Source organism: Pristiophorus japonicus, chromosome 9 (genome assembly GCF_044704955.1).
Source record: "Pristiophorus japonicus isolate sPriJap1 chromosome 9, sPriJap1.hap1, whole genome shotgun sequence".
NCBI lineage: Eukaryota > Metazoa > Chordata > Chondrichthyes > Pristiophoridae > Pristiophorus > Pristiophorus japonicus.
This window is the reverse complement of record NC_091985.1, coordinates 143,141,066-143,160,861: the sequence shown is the minus strand read 5'-3', so window position 1 is coordinate 143,160,861 and position 19,796 is coordinate 143,141,066. Positions and strand designations below refer to the sequence as shown.

The following is a 19,796-nucleotide window of genomic DNA, read 5'->3' as shown; positions in this document are numbered from 1 at the left end:
GCAGCGAAGGTTCACCAGACTGATTCCCAGGATGGCTGGACTAACATATGAGGAGAGAATGATCAATTGGGCCTTTATACACTGGAGTTTAGAAGGATGAGAAGGGATCTCATAGAAACATATAAGATTCTGACGGGACTGGACAGGTTAGATGTGGGAAGAATGTTCCCGATGTTGGGGAAGTCCAGAACCAGGGTACACAGTCTTAGGATAAGGGGTAGGCCATTTAGGACTGAGATGAGGAGAAACTTCTTCACTCAGAGATTTGTTAACCTGTGGAATTCCCTGCCGCAGTGAGTTGTTGATGCCAGCTCATTGGACATATTCAAGAGGGAGTTAGATACGACCCTTACGGCTAAAGGGATCAAGGGGTATGGAGAGAAAGCAGGAAAAGGGTACTGAGGGAATGATCAGCCATGATCTTATTTAATGGTGGTGCAGGCTCGAAGGGCCGAACGGCCAACTCCTGCACCCATTTTCTATGTTTCTATGTCTTGGAACGAGATCTGCGACCATGAAATGTCGTTGACACAATGCTGACAATAGCTGTAAAAGTGACAACAGTACTGAACTTTTTGCCAGGGACTATTTCTGGGCAATAGCAGGTGACTTGGCACGGATCAGCCAATTGCAGTCCACCAGTGCATAACCAAGGTCACAGGCGCACCATTTTACATGTAAGTGACTACATTAAATTCAATAGTGGGATCCACTGGATTTTTTGAGAAATGTAGTATATCTATGGACGGCATCCATTTTGGCCATTCAAACAGCAGGCCAGCATTCCATGTCATTCAACAACAAAAAAGGACATCACTCTATGAATATTTAAATTGTCTGTGACCACCACCAATTCAACATGTTAATACATGATTTCCAGGGACTGCCCACAGAGTCCAAATCTCAAAGAAATCATGGGTTCCCCTCGAATTCTGGAGTGAAAATGGCTTCAATTGTTAATTCTTTGGAGGTATGAGCTACCCACTCAAAACACGGCATATGGCATGCTACGCATCCCCTACCCCATTGCAAATACTTCATAATGGAAGCATAAACCTTATTGAGCAGATGCATGGCATGTCTAAACAATAGAGTCCATTGTTTGGACTGTCTTACAATATGCTCTGGAGATCAGCAGTCATGCAGTGTATACTGCACAACATAACTGTGGAAACAGCCTTACACTGCTATTAATATAGAAAAACGGTGAAAGCGCTCACAAAGAAAGAAACATACATATATATATATATATATATAGTTAGGAGAAGTAACTGAAAGCTTAGTCGAAGAGATGGGTTTTGAGAAGACTTTTAAAAGCAGAAGGTGGTAGAGAGCTGGAGGGGTTTAGGAAGGTTGTTTCAGGGGGTAGGGCTAGGACCAAGATGGCTAAAGGGTCTGCAACCAACATTGAAGCGGAGGAGTAAAAGGCTACAGTCAGTGGGCATGACTGCAGAGGTAAGGAGGGTGAATCAATGAAGGAAATTTTAGATGAGAACAAATATTTTGAATTCAGTGCATTGGGGGATGGTGAGCGAGGGCCACTCAGCGTGGACGGAGGTGATGGGCAAGTGGAGCAATAAGCAGGACAGGATATGGGCACAGAATTTTGAGTGAGTTGGGATTATGGAAGATAACGTTAAGAGGAAAACAAAGAGGCACTGGTAAAAAGGTGATAAAGACATTGATAAGGGTGGTGAGGGTGAAGTTGGGAAAGAGGTGGGCGATGTTGCAATCTTGGTGATGGATTGAATGCAAAATTGAAACTCAGCTCTACTTCAAATAAAATAACAAGACTGTATCCAGTTTAGTTCAACCTGGGTGAGCAACTGAGAAGATGATAAATATTTTGGCAGGGGACATAATTGATGGCTTCAGTTTCTTAGCGTGCAGTGGGGTCAAATTCTGGCTCATCATCAACTTAATGTCAGATAGGCAGTGTGACAGTAAAGGTGTTGAGTGAACTGGTAGAGAGGGACAGCTGCGTGCCTTGAGCATATATATCGAGGGTGACCCCATGCCGAAGGATGTGGTCACCAAGTGTCAGCACATAAATGGCAAAGAGCTTGGGGACAATGACACATCCTTGAGGAACTATGCATGGCAGAAGAAGCAGTTACTGGAGATGCACTTTCTGCATTGGAACAGGTGGGAATGGAGCCACACAAGATCTATCCCACTGAACTGGACCATGGAGGAAGTAGAAGCAGAGATTGGAGTGGTCAGCTATGTTGAATGCTGCAGAGAGGTTATGGAGAATAAGGATGGACAATGTGCCACAATCGCAGGCACACAGATTGATTGAAAAATAGTGAGGAAATCTAATTTATGCAAAATAGTCATTTATATTGCTTTCATTTTTCGTTCTGTAGTTATAATCTTAAAATTAAACAAATGTAGCTGACAGGCAGTATCTGTAGAATGTCAAAAAATCTGTAACTGTCATCATATAAAATAGCCTTGGATAATTCTAAACTTAAAAGCAATACCATTGTAATATGAGATTGGGAGATGAAGAAGGGAGACATCTGAAGGGTTGAGCTCAACTGGTTGTAATGTGTGTGTCTTCCGCGACTACATTTTATGTAATCTCGACGTTGGCCGAGAGTGTGTTGGTTCATTTAACCATTAATAAACCGTTCAGGTGTTTGACTGCATGTTGAACTCATTCTTGGCATACAGGCACAGGATTGCAGATTTTATCTATAATATTACAAAAATCACATTGCTAACATTGACTTTGACTTGATGTTGTGAGCAGGGCGGAAATCAGGTTGATGGAACTTATGTAAGGAATGGTGGCAGACATGGCCATGGAGCTGCGAGGCAATAAGACTTGAGAGGAAAGGGAGGTTAAAAATGGGGGAGTAGTTGAGAGAATAGACAGGTTAAGGATGGCTTTTTATGGAGGGGCTGATGGCAGCAGTTAAGAAAGGAAGGTGGCAGACAGTGCCTGAGCAAAAGGAGTAACTAACCATGCCAGCAAGTCTAGGAGCCATCAAGGTGCTCGAATGATCAGGAGTTGGGAGGGTATTGAAGGAGCAGGATGAGAGTTTCATGGCAGAGATAAGCTTGGAGAGAACAGGGAAGTGATTATTTTTTTAATTCTCATAGAAACATAGAAAATAGGTGCAGGAGTAGCCATTCGGCCATTCGAGCCTGCACCACCATTCAATAAAATTATGGCTGATCATTCACCTCTCCTGCTTTCTCTCCATACCCCTTGATCCCTTTAGCCATAAGGGCCATATCTAACTCCCTCTTGAATATATCCAATGAATTGGCATCAACAACTCTCTGCGGTAGGGAATTCCACAGGTTAACAACTCTCTGCGTGAAAAAGTTTCTCCTCATCTCAGTCCTAAATGGCTTACCCCTTATCCTTAAACTATGATCCCTGGTCCTGGACTTCCCCAACATCGGGAACATTCTTCCTGCATCTAACCTGTCCAGTCCCGTCAGAATTTTATATGTTTCTAAGAGATCCCCTCTCATCCTTCTAAACTCCAGTGAATACAGGCCCAGTCGATCCAGTCTCTCCTCATATGTCAGTACTGCCATCCTGGGAATCAGTCTGGTGAACCTTCGCTGCACTCCCTCAACAGCAAGAACGTCCTTCCTTTGATTAGGAGACCAAAATTGAACACAATATTCCAGGTGACGTCTCACTAAGGCCCTGTACAACTGCAATAAGACCTCTCTGCTCCTATATTCAAATTCCCTAGCTATGAAGACCAACATACTATTTGCCTTCTTCACTGCCTGCTGTACCTGCATGCCAACTTTCAATGACTGATGTACCATGACACCCAGGTCTTGTTGCACCTCTCCTTTTCCTAATCTGCCGCCATTCAGATAATATTCTGCCTTCGGGTTTTTGCCACCAACGTGGATGACCTCATATTTATCCACATTATACTGCATCTGCCACTCGTTTGCCCACTCACCTAACCTGTCCAAGTCACCCTGCAGCCTTTTAGTATCCTCCTCACAGCTCACACCACCATCCAGCTTAGTGTCATCTGCAAACTTGGAGATATTATACTCAATTCCCTCATCTAAATCATTAATGTATGTTGTAAATAGCTGGGGTCCCAGCACTGAGCCCTGCGGCACCCCACTAGTCACTGCCTGCCATTCTGAAAAGGACCTATTTATCCCAACTCTCTGCTTCCTGTCTGCCAACCAGTTCTCTATCCACGTCAACACAATATCCCCAATACCATGTGCTTTAATTTTGCACACTAATCTCTGATGTGGGACCTTGTCAAAAGCCCTTGGAAAGTCCAAATACACCACATCCACTGGTTCTCCCTTGTCCACTCTACTAGTTACATCCTCAAAAAATTCAAAAAGATTTGTCAAGCATGATTCCCCTTTCATAAATCCATGCTGACTTGGACCCATCCTGTCACTGCTTTTCAAATGCGCTGCTATTTCATCTTTAATAATTGATTCCAACATTTTCGCCACGACCGATGTCAGGCTAACCGGTCTATAATTACCCGTTTTCTCTCTTCCTCCTTTTTTAAAAAGAGGTGTTACATTAGCTAACCTCCAGTCCATAGGAACTGATTGAGAGTTGATAGACTGTTGAAAAATGATCACCAATGCATCCACTATTTCTAGGGCCACTTCCTTAAGTAATCTGGAATGCAGACTATCAGGCCCCGGGGATTTATCGGCCTTCAATCCCATCAATTTCCCTAACACAATTTCCTGACTAATAAGGATTTCCTGCAGTTCCTCCTTCTCGCTAGACCCTCGGTCCCATAGTATTTCCAGAAGGTTATTTGTGTCTTCCTTCGTGAAGACAGAACCAAAGTATTTGTTCAATTGGTCTGCCATTTCTTTGCTCCCCATTATAAATTCACCTGATTCTGACTGCAAGGAACCTACGTTTGTCTTCAGTAATCTTTTTCTCTTCACATATCTATAGAGGCTTTTGCAGTCAGTTTTTATGTTCCTGGCAAGCTTCCTCTCATACTCTATTTTCCCCCTCCTATTTAAACACTTTGTCCTCCTCTGCTGAATTCTAAATTTCTCCCAGTCCTCAGGTTTGCTGCTTTATCTGGCCAATTTATATGCCTCTTTCTTGGATTTAACGCTATCCCTAATTTCCCTTGTTAGCCACGGTTGAGCCACCTTCCCCGTTTTATTTTTACTCCAGACAGGGATGTACAATTGTTGAAGTTCATCCATGTAATCCTTTAAATGTTTGCCATTGCCTATCCACCATCAACCCTTTGAGTATCATTTGCCAGTCTATTCTAGCCAATTCACGTCTCATACCATCAAAGTTACCGTTCCTTAAGTTCAGGACCCGTGTCTCTGAATTAACTGTGTCACTCTCCATCTTAATAAAGAATTCTACCATATTATGGTCACTCTTCCCCAAGGGGCCTCGCACAAGATTGCTAATTTGTCCATTCTCATTACACATCACCCAGTCTAGGATGGCCAGCCCTCTTGTTGGTTCCTCGACATATTGGTCTAGAAAACCATCCCTAATACACGCCAGGAAATCCTCCTCCACCGCATTGCTACCAGTTTGGTTAGCCCAATCACTATGTAGATTAAAGTCACCCATGATAACTGCTGTACCTTTATTGCACGCATCCCTAATTTCTTGTTTGATGCCATCCCCAACCTCACTACTACTGTTTGGTGGTCTGTACACAACTCCCACTAGCGTTTTCTGCCCTTTGGTATTCCGCAGCTCTACCCATACCGATTCCACATCATCCAAGCTAATGTCCTTCCTTACTATTGTGTTAATTTCCTCTTTAACCAGCAACGCTACCCCACCTCCTTTTCCTTTCTGTCTATCCTTCCTGAATGTTGAATATCCCTGGTTGTTGAGTTCCCAGCCTTGATCACGCTGGAGCCATGTCTCTGTAATCCCAATTATATCATATTCGTTAATAGCTGCCTGCGCAGTTAATTCGTCCACCTTATTATGTTTTTACATTCTATGGCCCCAAGTTTCGACATGATTTGCTCCCGATTTTTAGGAGCAACTGTTGTAGAATGGAGTATCTTAGAAATCGTAATTCTCGTCATTTAGTTTGCTCCAGTTCTAGTCAGTTAGAACAGTTTCACTTTGGAACAGAATTATTTTTCAAAAGGGGGTGTGTCCGGCCACTTACGCCTGTTTTCAAAGTTTCGTCAGTGAAAACTTACTCCAAAGTAACTTAGAATGGAGTAAGTGAAGATTTTTGTACGCTCGAAAAAACCTTGTCTACACTTTAGAAAATCAGGCGTAGATTACAAATCAGGCGTAGGGAATGGGGGGGGGGGGGGGTTTAAAGGGAAGTTTACAAACATTAAACACTTCAGTTTTACAAATAAAGAGCCATCATCAATAATAAATGATAAATACAACAATAAATCAACCAATAAATCAATCAAAAAAAATTAAGAAGAAATCATTTTTTTTAAATCAATAAATAAAACATTTTCTACTTACCGACTGCAGCACCGGGAGCCTTCCAACAGCGTGCTGGGATGCCCCCCAGTGTGTCTCTGTCAGTGTCTCTATTTCTCTGTCTGTCTGTGTGTGTCTCTCATTCTCTGTCTGTCAGTGTCTGTGTTTCTGACAGTGAGGGGAGGAGGAGGAGGGGGGTAGAGGGAGAGAGGGGGAGAGAAGGGGGAGGGATGGGGGAGAAGGGGGAGGGATGGGGGAGAAGGGGGAGGGATGGGGGAGAAGGGGGAGGGATGGGGGAGAAGGGGGAGGGATGGGGGAGAAGGGGGAGGGATGGGGGAGAAGGGGGAGGGATGGGGGAGAAGGGGGAGGGATGGGGGAGAAGGGGGAGGGATGGGGGAGAAGGGGGAGGGATGGGGGAGAAGGGGGAGGGATGGGGGAGAAGGGGGAGGGATGGGGGAGAAGGGGGAGGGATGGGGGAGAAGGGGGAGGGATGGGGGAGAAGGGGGAGGGATGGGGGAGAAGGGGGAGGGATGGGGAGAAGGGGGAGGGATGGGGAGAAGGGGGAGGGATGGGGAGAAGGGGGAGGGATGGGGAGAAGGGGGAGGGATGGGGGAGAAGGGGGAGGGATGGGGGAGAAGGGAGAGGGATGGGGGAGAAGGGAGAGGGATGGGGGAGAAGGGGGAGCGATGGGGGAGAAGGGGGAGGGATGGGGGAGAAGGGGGAGGGATGGGGGAGAAGGGGGAGGGATGGGGGAGAAGGGGGAGGGATGGGGGAGAAGGGGGAGGGATGGGGAGAAGGGGGAGGGATGGGGAGAAGGGGGAGGGATGGGGGAGGGATGGGGAGAAGGGGGAGGGATGGGGAGAAGGGGGAGGGATGGGGGAGAAGGGGGAGGGATGGGAGGGAGGGATGGGGAGAAGGGGGAGGGGGGAGAAGAAGGGGGAGGGGGGGAGAAGAAGGGGGAGGGGGGGAGAAGAAGGGGGAGGGGGGGAAGGGGGGAAAGGAGATGGGGGGAAGGAGATGGGGGATAGGGGGAAAGGAGATGGGGGGAGGAGATGGGGGGGGAGGAGATTGGGGGGGAGGGAGGAGATTTTGGGGGGGGGGGGAGGAGATTTTGGGAGGGGGAGTGAAAGGAGTAGGGGGAGGCAGGCTGAACGGGACGGGCCCGAGACTTCAGGCAGGGCCTGTCCCCAGCACCAGATTTACAGGTAGGTGGCGTTGGGTCGGGTCGGGGGGGTGGTGGGAGGGAGGTCGGTTCGGTTCGGGGGGAGGGAGGGAGGGAGACGGAGGTCAGGTCGGGGGGAGGGAGGTCAGGTCGGATCCAGTCCGGGGGCGGGGGAAGCGGGAGTCGGGTCGGTGTTGGGTCCGGTCCGGAGGCGGGAGTCGGGTCGGGTCCAGTCCGGGGGGTCGGGTCGGGTCGGGTCGGGTCCGGTCTGGGGGCAGGGGGAAGCAGGAGTCAGGTCAGTGTCGGGTCCGGTCCGGAGGCGGGAAGCGGGAGTCGCGTCGGGTCGGGAGGAAGAAGGAGCTGGCCGTGGGAGGAGCCTTATTCACGCAGCCCCAGTGAGGCCATTCGGCCAGGGCTAGGGGCTGCGTGCTCCGGCCCCTCCCAAACAGTTTCGGGCGCTTGGAGCTACTTCACTTGCGCGCCCACTGTAGCGCGCATGTGCAGAGGTCCCTGCACTGTTTTCAGCGCAGGGACCTGGCTCCGCCCCCTACAGCTCCTGCTGCGCTGCGCCGAGGGCCAGAGTACCTGCAAGGAGCTGGAGAATCTGGAGGTTTTTTTTAGGCACACTTTGTGGCTCGAAAAACGGGCTTCCAGGTCGGGACTGCGCCGTTCTAGGGGGCACAGTCCACTTCTGGGAACTGCTGTGAAATTATTGAAAGACAAATGGCTATATAAAATCCTGAAACTATAGCACTGCTGATGATAGCATTCCATGCAAAAGCAATTCATTCAGAAAATTCCATGAATTAGAGGCTTTAGAGGTCAGATATTTAGCACTGAGATGAGGAGAAATTTCTTCTCTGGGGTAGAAATTTCTTTGGAAATCTCTACCCCAGAGTCGTTGCGTATATTCAAGACAGAGACCGATAGATTTTTGAATATTAAGGGAATCAAGAGATATGGGGACAGTGCAGGAAAGTGGAGTTGAGGTAGAAGATCGGCCATGATCTGAATGGTGACAGATTAGGAAAAGGGGAGGTGCAAAGAGACCTGGGTGTCATGGTACATCAGTCATTGAAGGTTGGCATGCAGGTACAGCAGGCGGTTAAGAAAGCAAATGGCATGTTGGCCTTCATAGCGAGGGGATTTGAGTACAGGAGCAGGGAGGTGTTACTACAGTTGTACAGGGCCTTGGTGAGGCCACACCTGGAGTATTGTGTACAGTTTTGGTCTCCTAACTTGAGGAAGGACATTCTTGCTATTGAGGGAGTGCAGCGAAGGTTCACCAGACTGATTCCCGGGATGGCGGGACTGACATATGAAGAAATATGGATCAACTGGGTTTGTATTCACTGGAGTTCAGACGAATGAGAGGGGATCTCATAGAAACGTTTAAAATTCTGACGGGTTTAGACAGGGTAGATGCAGGAAGAATGTTCCCAATGTTGGGGAAGTCCAGAACCAGGGGTCACAGTCTAAGGATAAGGGTAAGCAATTTGGACCGAGATGAGGAGAAGCTTCTTCACCCAGAGAGTGGTGAACCTGTGGAATTCTCTACCACTGAAAGTTGTTGAGGCTAATTCACTAAATATATTCAAAAAGGAGTTAGATGTAGTCCTTACTGCTAGGAGGATCAAGGGGTATGGTGAGAAAGCAGGAATGGGGTACTGAAGTTGCATGTTCAGCCATGAACTCATTGAATGGTGGTGCAGGCTCGAAGGGCCAAATGGCCTACTCCTGCACCTATTTTCTATGATCTTATTGAATGGCGGAGCAGGCTCGAGGGGCCAAATGGCCTACTCCTGCTCCTAATTCTTACATTTTGTTGAGGAGTTGGGAGAAATTGAGGCTCTTTTAATTAGCACAAAAATTAAGTGTAGGTCTGATAAAGGAGTTCAAAATTTTTTCCCAACTTATTGAAGTATTTCCACTGGTCCGTGAGTCAGTAACTAGAAGGCATGAATTTGTCATCATCAGAAGAACAAAGGGAGGTGTTCGATTTTTTTTTAAAAACATGGAAGGTCATTGGGATATAGAATATTCTAGCAGAAACAGTGGTGGAAGCAGCATTCATAACAGCTTTTGAAGGCTAAGTGGACAAATATTTGAAAAACAAAAATACGGCATGTGGAAAACGAAGGAGAATGGGACTAAGTGGATAGCTCTTTCAGAGAGCTGGTACAGGTGCAATGGTCCGAATGGCTTACTTCTGTGATGAAAAATTCTATGATCCTCCAAGAATAGTAGCTCTCGATTCCTTGCCAGCCCTTGTTTTATGCAGTAATGCACTCCATCAAACTATACTTTTACTTAGAAATTAATCAGGAAATGTCCTGCCAGAATAACATGGCCTGGTGATTTAACAGGGACTAAAAGAAGCACATTGTACAATATAGTGCAGCTTTCAACAAACCACAGCGAAATTATACTTACTTCCGGCTTCTTTAAAATTTGAATGTAGAACATGCAATTTTTCATTGGATAGATGATGATTAAGATATCGCCGAAATCCGTAGGAATGATGCCCCTGCGGTAGTCCCTTGTGTGCTCAGACCAGATGATGTGAACTTCGTCATTTCCCAGGTGACGAAGCTGCAATGGTAAATTAGTTCTTGATTAATTGTAGAGTAGTGATATCAGTGCCTTATTACAAAGTCAATATCTATAAATGTAATTAATTTGCCTCATTTTTATAATATTAAAAGATGAAAACCTTTTTCTATTAGTTTGGCTGAATTATTTAGTTTGATATGTTTGTAAAGAATGACAAATTCTATAATATTTATAAGAATGTGTTTTCAGATTAAATTGCAAGAACGGAATATATTTTTCTTATTTTCTTAACTACACATAATTTAGGTGATTCTTTTTGTAAACTTGGAGACTATTTTGCTCAGAGCATTCAATGGTGCAAACAATATTTTGGTAATATTCACTCTACATGAGGTACTGAAATCTTGGAAACAAAAGACCAGTATGATTATAGCACACAATAAAAATATGAATATTCCTAGACAACTGCAGTAATTACAAAGGATAACTCAACTATAACAGCTCTATTTCATACTTCTCCATTTTTTTTGGTTAGAAATCTATCTCACATTCAAATCAAAAAAAGTATATTTTTAATGTTCCTTTTAGTGGATGGTCTGCATCAAACAAACCAGGCTGTTGGTTCTGGCAAATAACAAATAATCAGTTAAGAGGTGTTAGACAAGAGGTTCATGCGTCCCGTCCAGAAAAACAGATTTGTTTGAAAACTTGATTACTGGGCTGTGAGGAGACAGGACTAATTGGTTAGGACTGTTGAATTTACAGGGGGCAACAGTAATTTCGGCCAAAAGATATCTGATGTTCGTATTGACTGACAGTTAGGCGGGCCACAGAGACTCCCAAAGCAAGCGCTCACGCGGAGGTTCGACACGGCAAGCGAGTCCCAGGTGGGCAGAGGAAATGCTTCAAGGACACCCTCAAAGCCGCCTTGATAAAGTGCAACATCCCCACCGACTCTTGGGAATCCCTGGCCCATGACCACCCAAAGAGGAGGAAGAGCATCCGGGAGGGCGCTGAGCACCTCGAGTCCCATCGGCTGGAACAAGCAGAAACCAAGCAGACAGCGGAAGGAGCGTGCATCAACCCAGGATCCCCACCCACCCTTTCCTTCAACCTCTGTCTGCCCCACCTGTGACAGAGACTGTAGGTCCCGCATTGGACTCCTCAGTCACCTGAGAACTCACTTTTAAATTGGAAGCAAGTCATCCTCGACTCTGAGGGACTGCCGATGATGATGATAATGATGATGACTGACAGTTCAATACTTAGAGCCCACCTGATAAGAGAAATATATGCTGGAGCCTTTTCACAGTTCAGCAGCTATTTTTTTCGCTACAAGGTTGGAGATTAACAAAGAACTCAGAGTTTGGTCTCATGAAAAAAATAGCATCACATACACAGGTCCAGAGTAAAAGCATAATTGGAGACTGTGCCAGAAGTTCATTTTTTTTAAAAACTGCTTTGTAACAGGTTCTGTAAGCTAAGTAACATTGTGATTTATTCAGCTGCTGTTGTTCGCCTTTTGCTTCGACTAATTTATTTTCTCAATAAACCTGATTTGTAATTGTAGCCTTAAAGTGTTATTTGGCTGCCAGCCGAAAAGAATTAGTGCAAATGACGGTAACTCTGGCCCACTATCCTAGATTACTTTGCGCAAAAGGTCAAAAATATTTGGAGTGCACCTAATTAACAATTTAACACAGCAACCCAGTGATGCCTGGATTTTATTTTCAACTCGCATGAACATTGTACTTTATTATACTAACCCTCAAAAAACCTGTGTTAACCTCTAGCCATTTTCGGTAAATACACAAAATCTGGTGCTGACAGCAAGCTAATTTTTCCAGTAGCAACAGCATCAAAATGACATTGGCAGTACAATGACTATATTGCACAAGTGCATGGATGCTGATTTCATCATAATACACAACACACCAATCAACTATTTTACTTTTTCCCTTCCATTTTTAATCGTTCCATCACTGAATAGGGTGATACATGCTGAGGTATAGATCCACGTGCAGTAGCCTTCTGGCATCTAGTGGCTTTTCATAATGCACGAGTATCCATGGGTTATTAAACTATGGGACGATTATAGCCATGGTAACACTTTATGACCCTAAGCACACTTATGCACTTTCAGCAAGTAAGTATTGGATAATTAGTGAACACAAGAACTTTGCTCAATTTTCTTTCTCCTTCTAGTTTAGGGATGCTGAGACTAACATAGCAACATCACTGCCTCGCTGATATCAGCTGTTCAGTCACCCAATTTCTTACTTTCAATAAAGAAAATAGATCTAGGGCTTTAGTCACCTCTTAATCTCACCGCATTCACCTTATGCTGACCTTTTTCAAAAAAATTGCTGATTCTCTTTGTAAATAATAATGTATGATACAGACAGCCAACACCAAGAAACACTTGATTCAGTTGTCCTAAGAAAACAACTGAACCCTTGGCTAATTAGACGTGTGCCACACAATCCATTTACTCATGTGAATTGTCGCTGTAGCTATTTTGCAGGCTGTGAGCCGGGTTGCTAGCACACCACTGATGACACTGGTCAAGGCACTGCGCCCAACAGCTGACCTTCCTTGTGCTAATTGCATTATAAAGCCAGCTGGCTCAAGAATGGAGTCGTCAATTTGATTGAAAAATTCCTGCTGTCAAGTAGGCATGGTGGCCCTGTTATTCAGTCATTCTGAAGCCTGACCAACCCTTTTGTTTGTGCTACAGTGTGCTTTTCCTCAAAAACTGAGTTTTATTTGTAAATTAACCAAGAAACTTCCTGGGAGAACAGCACTGCCTGCAGACTGATAATGTGCGCCTTTCATTCGGCTCCATTCTTACTGTAACCCTGCCAATTTGTTTTCCTGCTCCAGTCCTGCCTCAGGCTAAAAAAGCCTTGTAAGACATAAGTGCAATTACAGTTCGTGGAGCCAAATGAATTGTAGAAATCCAATAGCACAGCTCTGTCACAGCTTGCAACCCCTGTTGCTGCTAAAAATCGAATCGAACAAAGCTAACACATTTCTACTGTAAAGGGTTGGAGGCACACAACACAAATGAGAACTGACTACTAGTAAACATTTTTTGATAAGCTAAATAACCTCAGCAGTTTTTGCAGCTCATTTTTTTTAAACCATTAACTGTGATTTGGTGAGATCGAGTCAGAGGACTGTAGTATGCTGGTGCACAAATTGATTTTCACTTTAGTGTATGCGCTGATCAAAAGTTTACGATAATGATACCAGATGTTGCAGCATCATGGAATAGCAAGACCCACAGCTTTATTAAGGCAATTTTAGTAAAGCCTTCATTACAGACTACTCGTATAAAGATTTAAATGCAATTACATTTACCCAGGCTATTTATGTATTTACAGAACTGGATTACAACAGCATCCTGATTTATAAAAATACTTACTCTTCACTATTTTTTGGCCCTTTGAAAATCTATTCACACATTACAACCTGAAAATATAATTCATCACCAAATTCAGCATTTCCAGGATATAATTTCAGTGAGGTGCTCACCAGTCATACATCTGAGATCCTTACCAAACATATATCAACACTTTTAAAATTAATTTTCACTTAGCCCAAACTCTCAAGTTATTCTATCTTTTTCTTTCATTATAATAGAATTTCTAAAAATTCTTTTCTTTTTGAAGTGTGTCCCTAACAGTTCACCTTTACAAGAAAAATTTAAAAAAATTAAAAAGTCATGGAAACAGGAAAATAACCCCCAAAAACGAACAATTACTGCCAAAATATTTGTTCTACCGCTTTACTTCAAGGTACAATGCCAGTAGTGGCGAACATGTGGCTCACAAGCTACATGTGGATCTTCCATATGGCAAAAGCTGATCTATGATCTTTGGATGGGATTCCAATAGGTGTGGCTCGATGACTGGGCTGTCACACATACATGAGCTGTGCGTAGGAAGTGGGAAGCATCACTTTGTGAGTGAGATAGGAGCAGGTAACTTTGAAAGAGGGACTGCTATTTTCTAAATATGATGTGAAGCCAGCATAGTAAGCAAGTAGCAGCATATGTCAAAGATAATTTTAGATTCAAAAGCATCAGCTTGTTGCTCATAATGAATTGTGGGGTTTCAGGCATAATAACACTAATATTGACATTTTTTTTTAAAACTGGATTCTGTTCGAGGAGTGAGGAAGTGAAGTGAACCCTGTACAATAATATTTTAATAAAAATTAAACATTTTCAAAGTATAAACTGCTATCCTATTGCATTATATGATTTGAAAGCATGCTTGAAACAGAGGCAAGAGAAGAAAGCAAATGCTATGTGTTACATGAGTGTTTACTTTGTACTTCCCCTCTCCCTCTCCCTTTCAAAACTGTGCAAAAGCTTCTATAAATATGTGAAGAGAAAAAGATTAGTGAAGACAAACGTAGGTCCCTTGCAGTTGGATTCAGGTGAATTTACAATGGGGAACAAAGAAATGGCAGACCAATTGAACAAATACTTCGGTTCTATCTTTACGAAGGAAGACACAAATAACCTTCCAAATGTACTAGGGAACAGTGGGTCTAGTGAGAAGGAGGAACTGAAGGATATCCTTATTAGACGGGAAATTGTGTTAGGGAAATTGATGGGATTGAAGGCCGATAAATCCCCGGGGCCTGATAGTCTGCATCCCAGATACTTAAGGAAGTGGCCCTAGAAATAGTGGATGCATTGGTGATAATTTTCCAACAGTCTATCAACTCTGGATCGGTTCCTATGGACTGGAGGGTAGTTAATGTAACACCACTTCTTAAAAAAGGAGGGAGAGAAAACGGGTAATTATAGACCGGTTAGCCCGACATCAGTAGTGGGGAAAATGTTGGAATCAATCATTAAGGATGAAATAGCAGCGCATTTGGAAAGCAGTGACAGGATCGGACTAAGTCAGCATGGATTTATGAAAGGGAAATCATGCTTGACAAATCTTCTGGAATTTTTTGAGGATGTAACTAGCAGAGTGGACAAGGGAGAACCAGTGGATGTGGTGTATTTGGACTTTCAAAAGGCTTTTGACAAGGTCCCACACAAGAGATTAGTGTGCAAAATCAAAGCGCATGGTATTGGGGGTAATGTACTGATGTGGATAGAGAACTGGTTGGTGGACAGGCAGCAGAGAGTCGGGATAAACGGGTCCTTTTCAGAATGGCAGGCAGTGACTAGTGGGGTGATGCAAGGCTCAGTGCTGCAACCCCAGCTCTTTACAATATACATTAACGATTTAGATGAAGGAATGGAGTGTAATATCTCCAAGTTTGCAGATGACACTAAACTGGGTGGCGGTGTGAGCTGTGAGGAGGACGCTAAGAGGCTGCAGGGTGACTTGGTCAGGTTAGGTGAGTGGGCAAATGCATGGCAGATGCAGTATAATGTGGATAAATGTGAGGTTATTCATTTTGGGGGCAAAAACACGAAGGCAGAATATTATCTGAACGGCGGTAGATTAGGAAAAGGGGAGGTGCAACGAGACCTGGGAGTCATGGTTCATCAGTCACTGAAAGTGGGCATGCAAGTACAGCAGGTGGTGAAGAAGGCAAATGGTATGTTGGCCTTCATAGTTAGGGGATTTGAGTATAGGAGCAGGGAGGTCTTACTGCAGTTGGACAGGGCCTTAGTGAGGCCTCACCTGGAATATTGTGTTCAGTTTTGGTCTCCTAATCTGAGGAAGGACGTTCTTGCTATTGAGGAAGTGCAGAGAAGGTTCACCAGACTGATTCCAGGGATGGCCGGACTGTCATATGAGGAGAGGCTGGATCAACTGGACCTTTATTCACTGGAGTTTAGAAGGATGAGGGGGGATCTCATAGAAACGTATAAGATTCTGACGGGACTGGACAGGTTAGATGCGGGAAGAATGTTCCCGATGTTGGGGAAGTCCAGAACCAGGGGACATAGTTTTAGGAGAAGAGGTAGGCCCTTTAGGATTTTGAGATGAGGAGAAACTTCTTCACTCAGAGAGTTGTTAACCTATGGAATTCCCTGCCGCAGAGTGTTGTTGATGCCAGTTCATTGGATATATTCAAGAGGAAGTTAGATATGGTCCTTACGGCTAAGGGGATCAAGGGGTATGGAGAGAAAGCAGGAAAGGGGTACTGAGGGAATGATCAGCCATGATCTCATTGAATGGCGGTGCAGACTTGAGGGACCGAATGGCCTACTCCTGCACCTATTTTCTATGTTTCTAACTGCTTTCACCCCATTTAAAAAAAAAACACTCCTCTGTTCTTGCAAACTAGTATCCCATCTCCAACCTCCCTTTCCTCTCCAAAGTCCTCGAAAGTAATGTTGCGTCCCACATCTGTGCCCATCTTTCCTGCTACTCCCTGTTTGCATCTCTCCAGTTTGGTTTCTGCCCGTCACAGCACCAAAATGGCCCAAATCAAAGTAACACATGACATTGTCTGTCACTGCGACCATGATGCACTATTCCTCGTTGATCTCTGTGCAGCTTTTGACATAGTTAACATCATTCTCCTCCAACTTCTCTCCTCCGTCATAAAGCTCAGTGGGGCTGCTGTTGCTTGCTTCCAATCTTATCTATCCAATCACAGCCAGAGCATCTCCAGTAATGGCTTTTTTTTTCTGCCCCTGCACCATTACTTCCAAAGCAATGGTTCATGTAAAATGTGCGGCTGCGCAGGGCTTCATAGGTCCCACGCATCTGAGTTTTAAATAGAAAAACTGCGCATGTGCATTATTTTGAAGGGGCTCCAAACATTTTTTATAGGGAAGATTGCTCCAAAGTTCCTTAAGGATACAAACTTGCCCCCCTCCTCTTCCTCATCTACCTGCTGCCCCTTGGTGACATCTGCAAACATGTGGAGCATAAACATCTGCATAGTCCAGTTGTGCCGAATGGCCTATTTCTGTGTTGCAAATTCTATTTCCCTAGGTATAACTGACAAGATCCAGCTCTACTTCTGAAGCATCTGTCTTGACCCCTTCACTCACATTTTGTTGTCGGTCTATGAGTCTGACATCCACCCTTGGAGGAGTCGCACTTTCCTCTAGTTAAACACTGGGAAGACCAAAACCCAGTTGGTAGAAAGGCTGCATGAATGGGCATAATTTCAGCAGTAACTTCCCAATTATGCTCCAACAGGAAATTTCTCTGACTGCAAAGAAGAACTATTTGACATTATAATCACAAAAAGATCGAATCAGGACATTGATATCAAGGAGGCCATGATGTCTGTTATTCAGAAAGCTAAGGTACTGTTACAAAATCTTACTACAATTGCTATGAATGAAGCACAAGCAATATCATCATCAGTAAGAGAGTTAGTGGGACTATGTAAAGCTCATGACACCTATACTGGATTCCGGACATTTCACTGCATTGCTATTAAAGTTTGAAGCTAGTTTTAGAAATTCTGAACTGCATTGACACCCATGCACTGAATCACAGGCCAATCAAATATCTGGTTTCAATGAACTCAATGGTGGAACTCTTCCTTCAGACTTTTTGCAGTGGGCTAGTTTTATGGTGGAAAAGTGATCATTCGTAAATTTGAGTTGCTCAAGTCCTTGAATGCATTGATGGAAGAAACAGGCAAAGCATAAACCTGCCCTCAGTGGGTTTTATTTGGTCTTTCCAGCAGACATTTTGCTGCATCCCGCCAAATTAAACCTGGAACTGGAAGGAAAGATTAAGTTATTACCTAAACATATGAAAAGGGTGTTTAATTTATAAACAAGTTTAAGTGTTTCAGACACAGTTAGAGATGAACCGATATACTTCCCATCCACGATTAAGGTTCACGAAAATGGTAAAAACGCAGGAGATACAGAGAGCGGCAAGCATTACATGAGTCCTCTTCTGAGTCTTCAAGATAGCTTGTTCAACAATTTAAAGATTTTGAGTTGAGGAGGTCTCAAGTTAGATTTCTGGTCGACCCATTAAATGCTAAGGCAGATGGCTTGACATCCCCATTGATTAGATAAAGCAGCTTCGTAGTTGGAAATGATTGAAGATGACAGATTGAAACCAAATCTAAAAGAGGAAATATCTGAATTTTGGAGGGTTGTGTCATGTGAAGTATTCAGACAAGATTGCTCTCCTTTGTCTGACTTCATGTTCAGTTAATCACTTTTGGTCTACTCTTCAACATGCAAAATCGAAGTACAGATTTTCTCTGACTTAAACTCACATTTTAGAATCTATATGTTCATGCACAACTGAATACTAATCAGGTTTCAAGAAAATAGTGAGAAACAAAACAAGTCAAGTCTCATTGGGGCCAAGTTTCAGCCTGAGTTGCTCCTGTTTTTTTTGGAGCAACAGGTTTAGAATGGAGTAGCTTAGAAATTGCAATTCTCGGCATTTAGTTTGCTCCAGTTCTAGTCAGTTAGAACAGTTTCAGTTTGGAACATATTTTTTTTTCCAAAAGGAGGCATGTCCGACCACTTTGGCCCGTTTTGAAAGTTGAGGCAGAGAAAACTTACTCCAAACTAACTGAGAATGGAGTAAGTGTAAATTTTTGTATGCTCAGAAAAACCTTGCCTACACTTAGAAAATCAGGCGTAGGTTACAAATCATGCGTAGGGAATGGGGGGGGGGGGGGTTAAAGGGAAGTTTACAAACATTAAACACTTCAGTTTTACAAATAAAGAGCCATCATCAATAATAAATGATAAATTCATCAATAAATCAACCAATAATTCAATCAAAAAAAATTAAAAAAAAATTAAAATATCAATAAATAAAACATTTTCTACTTACCGACTGCAGCACCGGAAGCCCTCCAACAGCGGACTGGGACGCCCCCCACTTCTCCCCCCCCCCCCCTCAGTGTGTCTCTATCTCTCTGTCTGTCTGTGTGTGTCTCTCACTCTCTGTCCGTCAGTGTCTGTGTTTCTGACAGCGAGGGGGGAGCGGGGGGGGGGAGGAGGAGGAGGGGCTGGGGTGGAGAGAGGGGGGAGAAGGGGAGAAGGGGAGAAGGGGAGAAGGGGGGGAGGGGGAAGAGAGGGCGAAGGGAGGGAGGGGGAAAAGTGAGGGAGGGAGAGGAGGGGGAGAGGGAGGGAGAGAAGGAAGGGGAGGGAGATAAGGGAGGGGAGGGGAGGGGGAGGAGGGAGGGATGAAGGGGGAGAAGGGAGGGAGGGGAGAGAGGAGGGAGGCTGAACGGGCCGGGCCCAAGACTTGATTTAAAGGTAGGTGGCCGGGGGTCGGGTCGGGGGGCAGCGGGGAGGGGGGGGGGGGGGGGAGAGAGAGCGGGTCGGGTCCGGTCAGGTCGGGTGGGGGGGGGGGACTGGGAGTCTGTTCGGGTCGGGGGGCAGAGCGGGTCGGGTCCAGTCCGGGGGTGGGGGGAGCGGGAGTCGAGTCCGGTGCGGGGGGCGGGGGGGGGGGGGGGGCGGGGGGAGCGTGGGTCCAGTCCGGGGGCGGGGGGAGCGGGAGTCGAGTCGAGTCGAGTCGAGTCGGGTCGGGAGGAAGCAGGAGCTGGGCGTGGGAGGTGCAGCCTGATCCACGCAGCCCCAGTGAGGCCATTCGGCCAGGGCTAGAGGCTACGTGCTTCGGGCCCCTCCCACACAGTTTTGGGCGCCTGGAGCTACTGCACAAGCGCACCCACTGTAGCGCGCCTGTGCAGAGGTCCCGGCACTGTTTTCAGCGCAGGGACCTGGCTCCG

At 45.0% G+C, this 19,796-nt stretch overlaps 1 protein-coding gene across 2 annotated transcripts in view; it reads right to left on the bottom strand.

Moving 5' to 3' along the window:
* The window catches only part of ralgapa2 (Ral GTPase activating protein catalytic subunit alpha 2), a 468,335-nt gene that overhangs the window by 205,238 nt on the left and 243,301 nt on the right, over positions 1–19,796 (bottom strand). For both annotated transcript variants that reach the window (XM_070889893.1, XM_070889894.1), the window contains one exon: positions 10,020–10,178. In XM_070889893.1, coding sequence (XP_070745994.1) covers positions 10,020–10,178 — 159 coding nt within the window. The remainder of the gene's footprint in view (positions 1–10,019; positions 10,179–19,796) is intronic.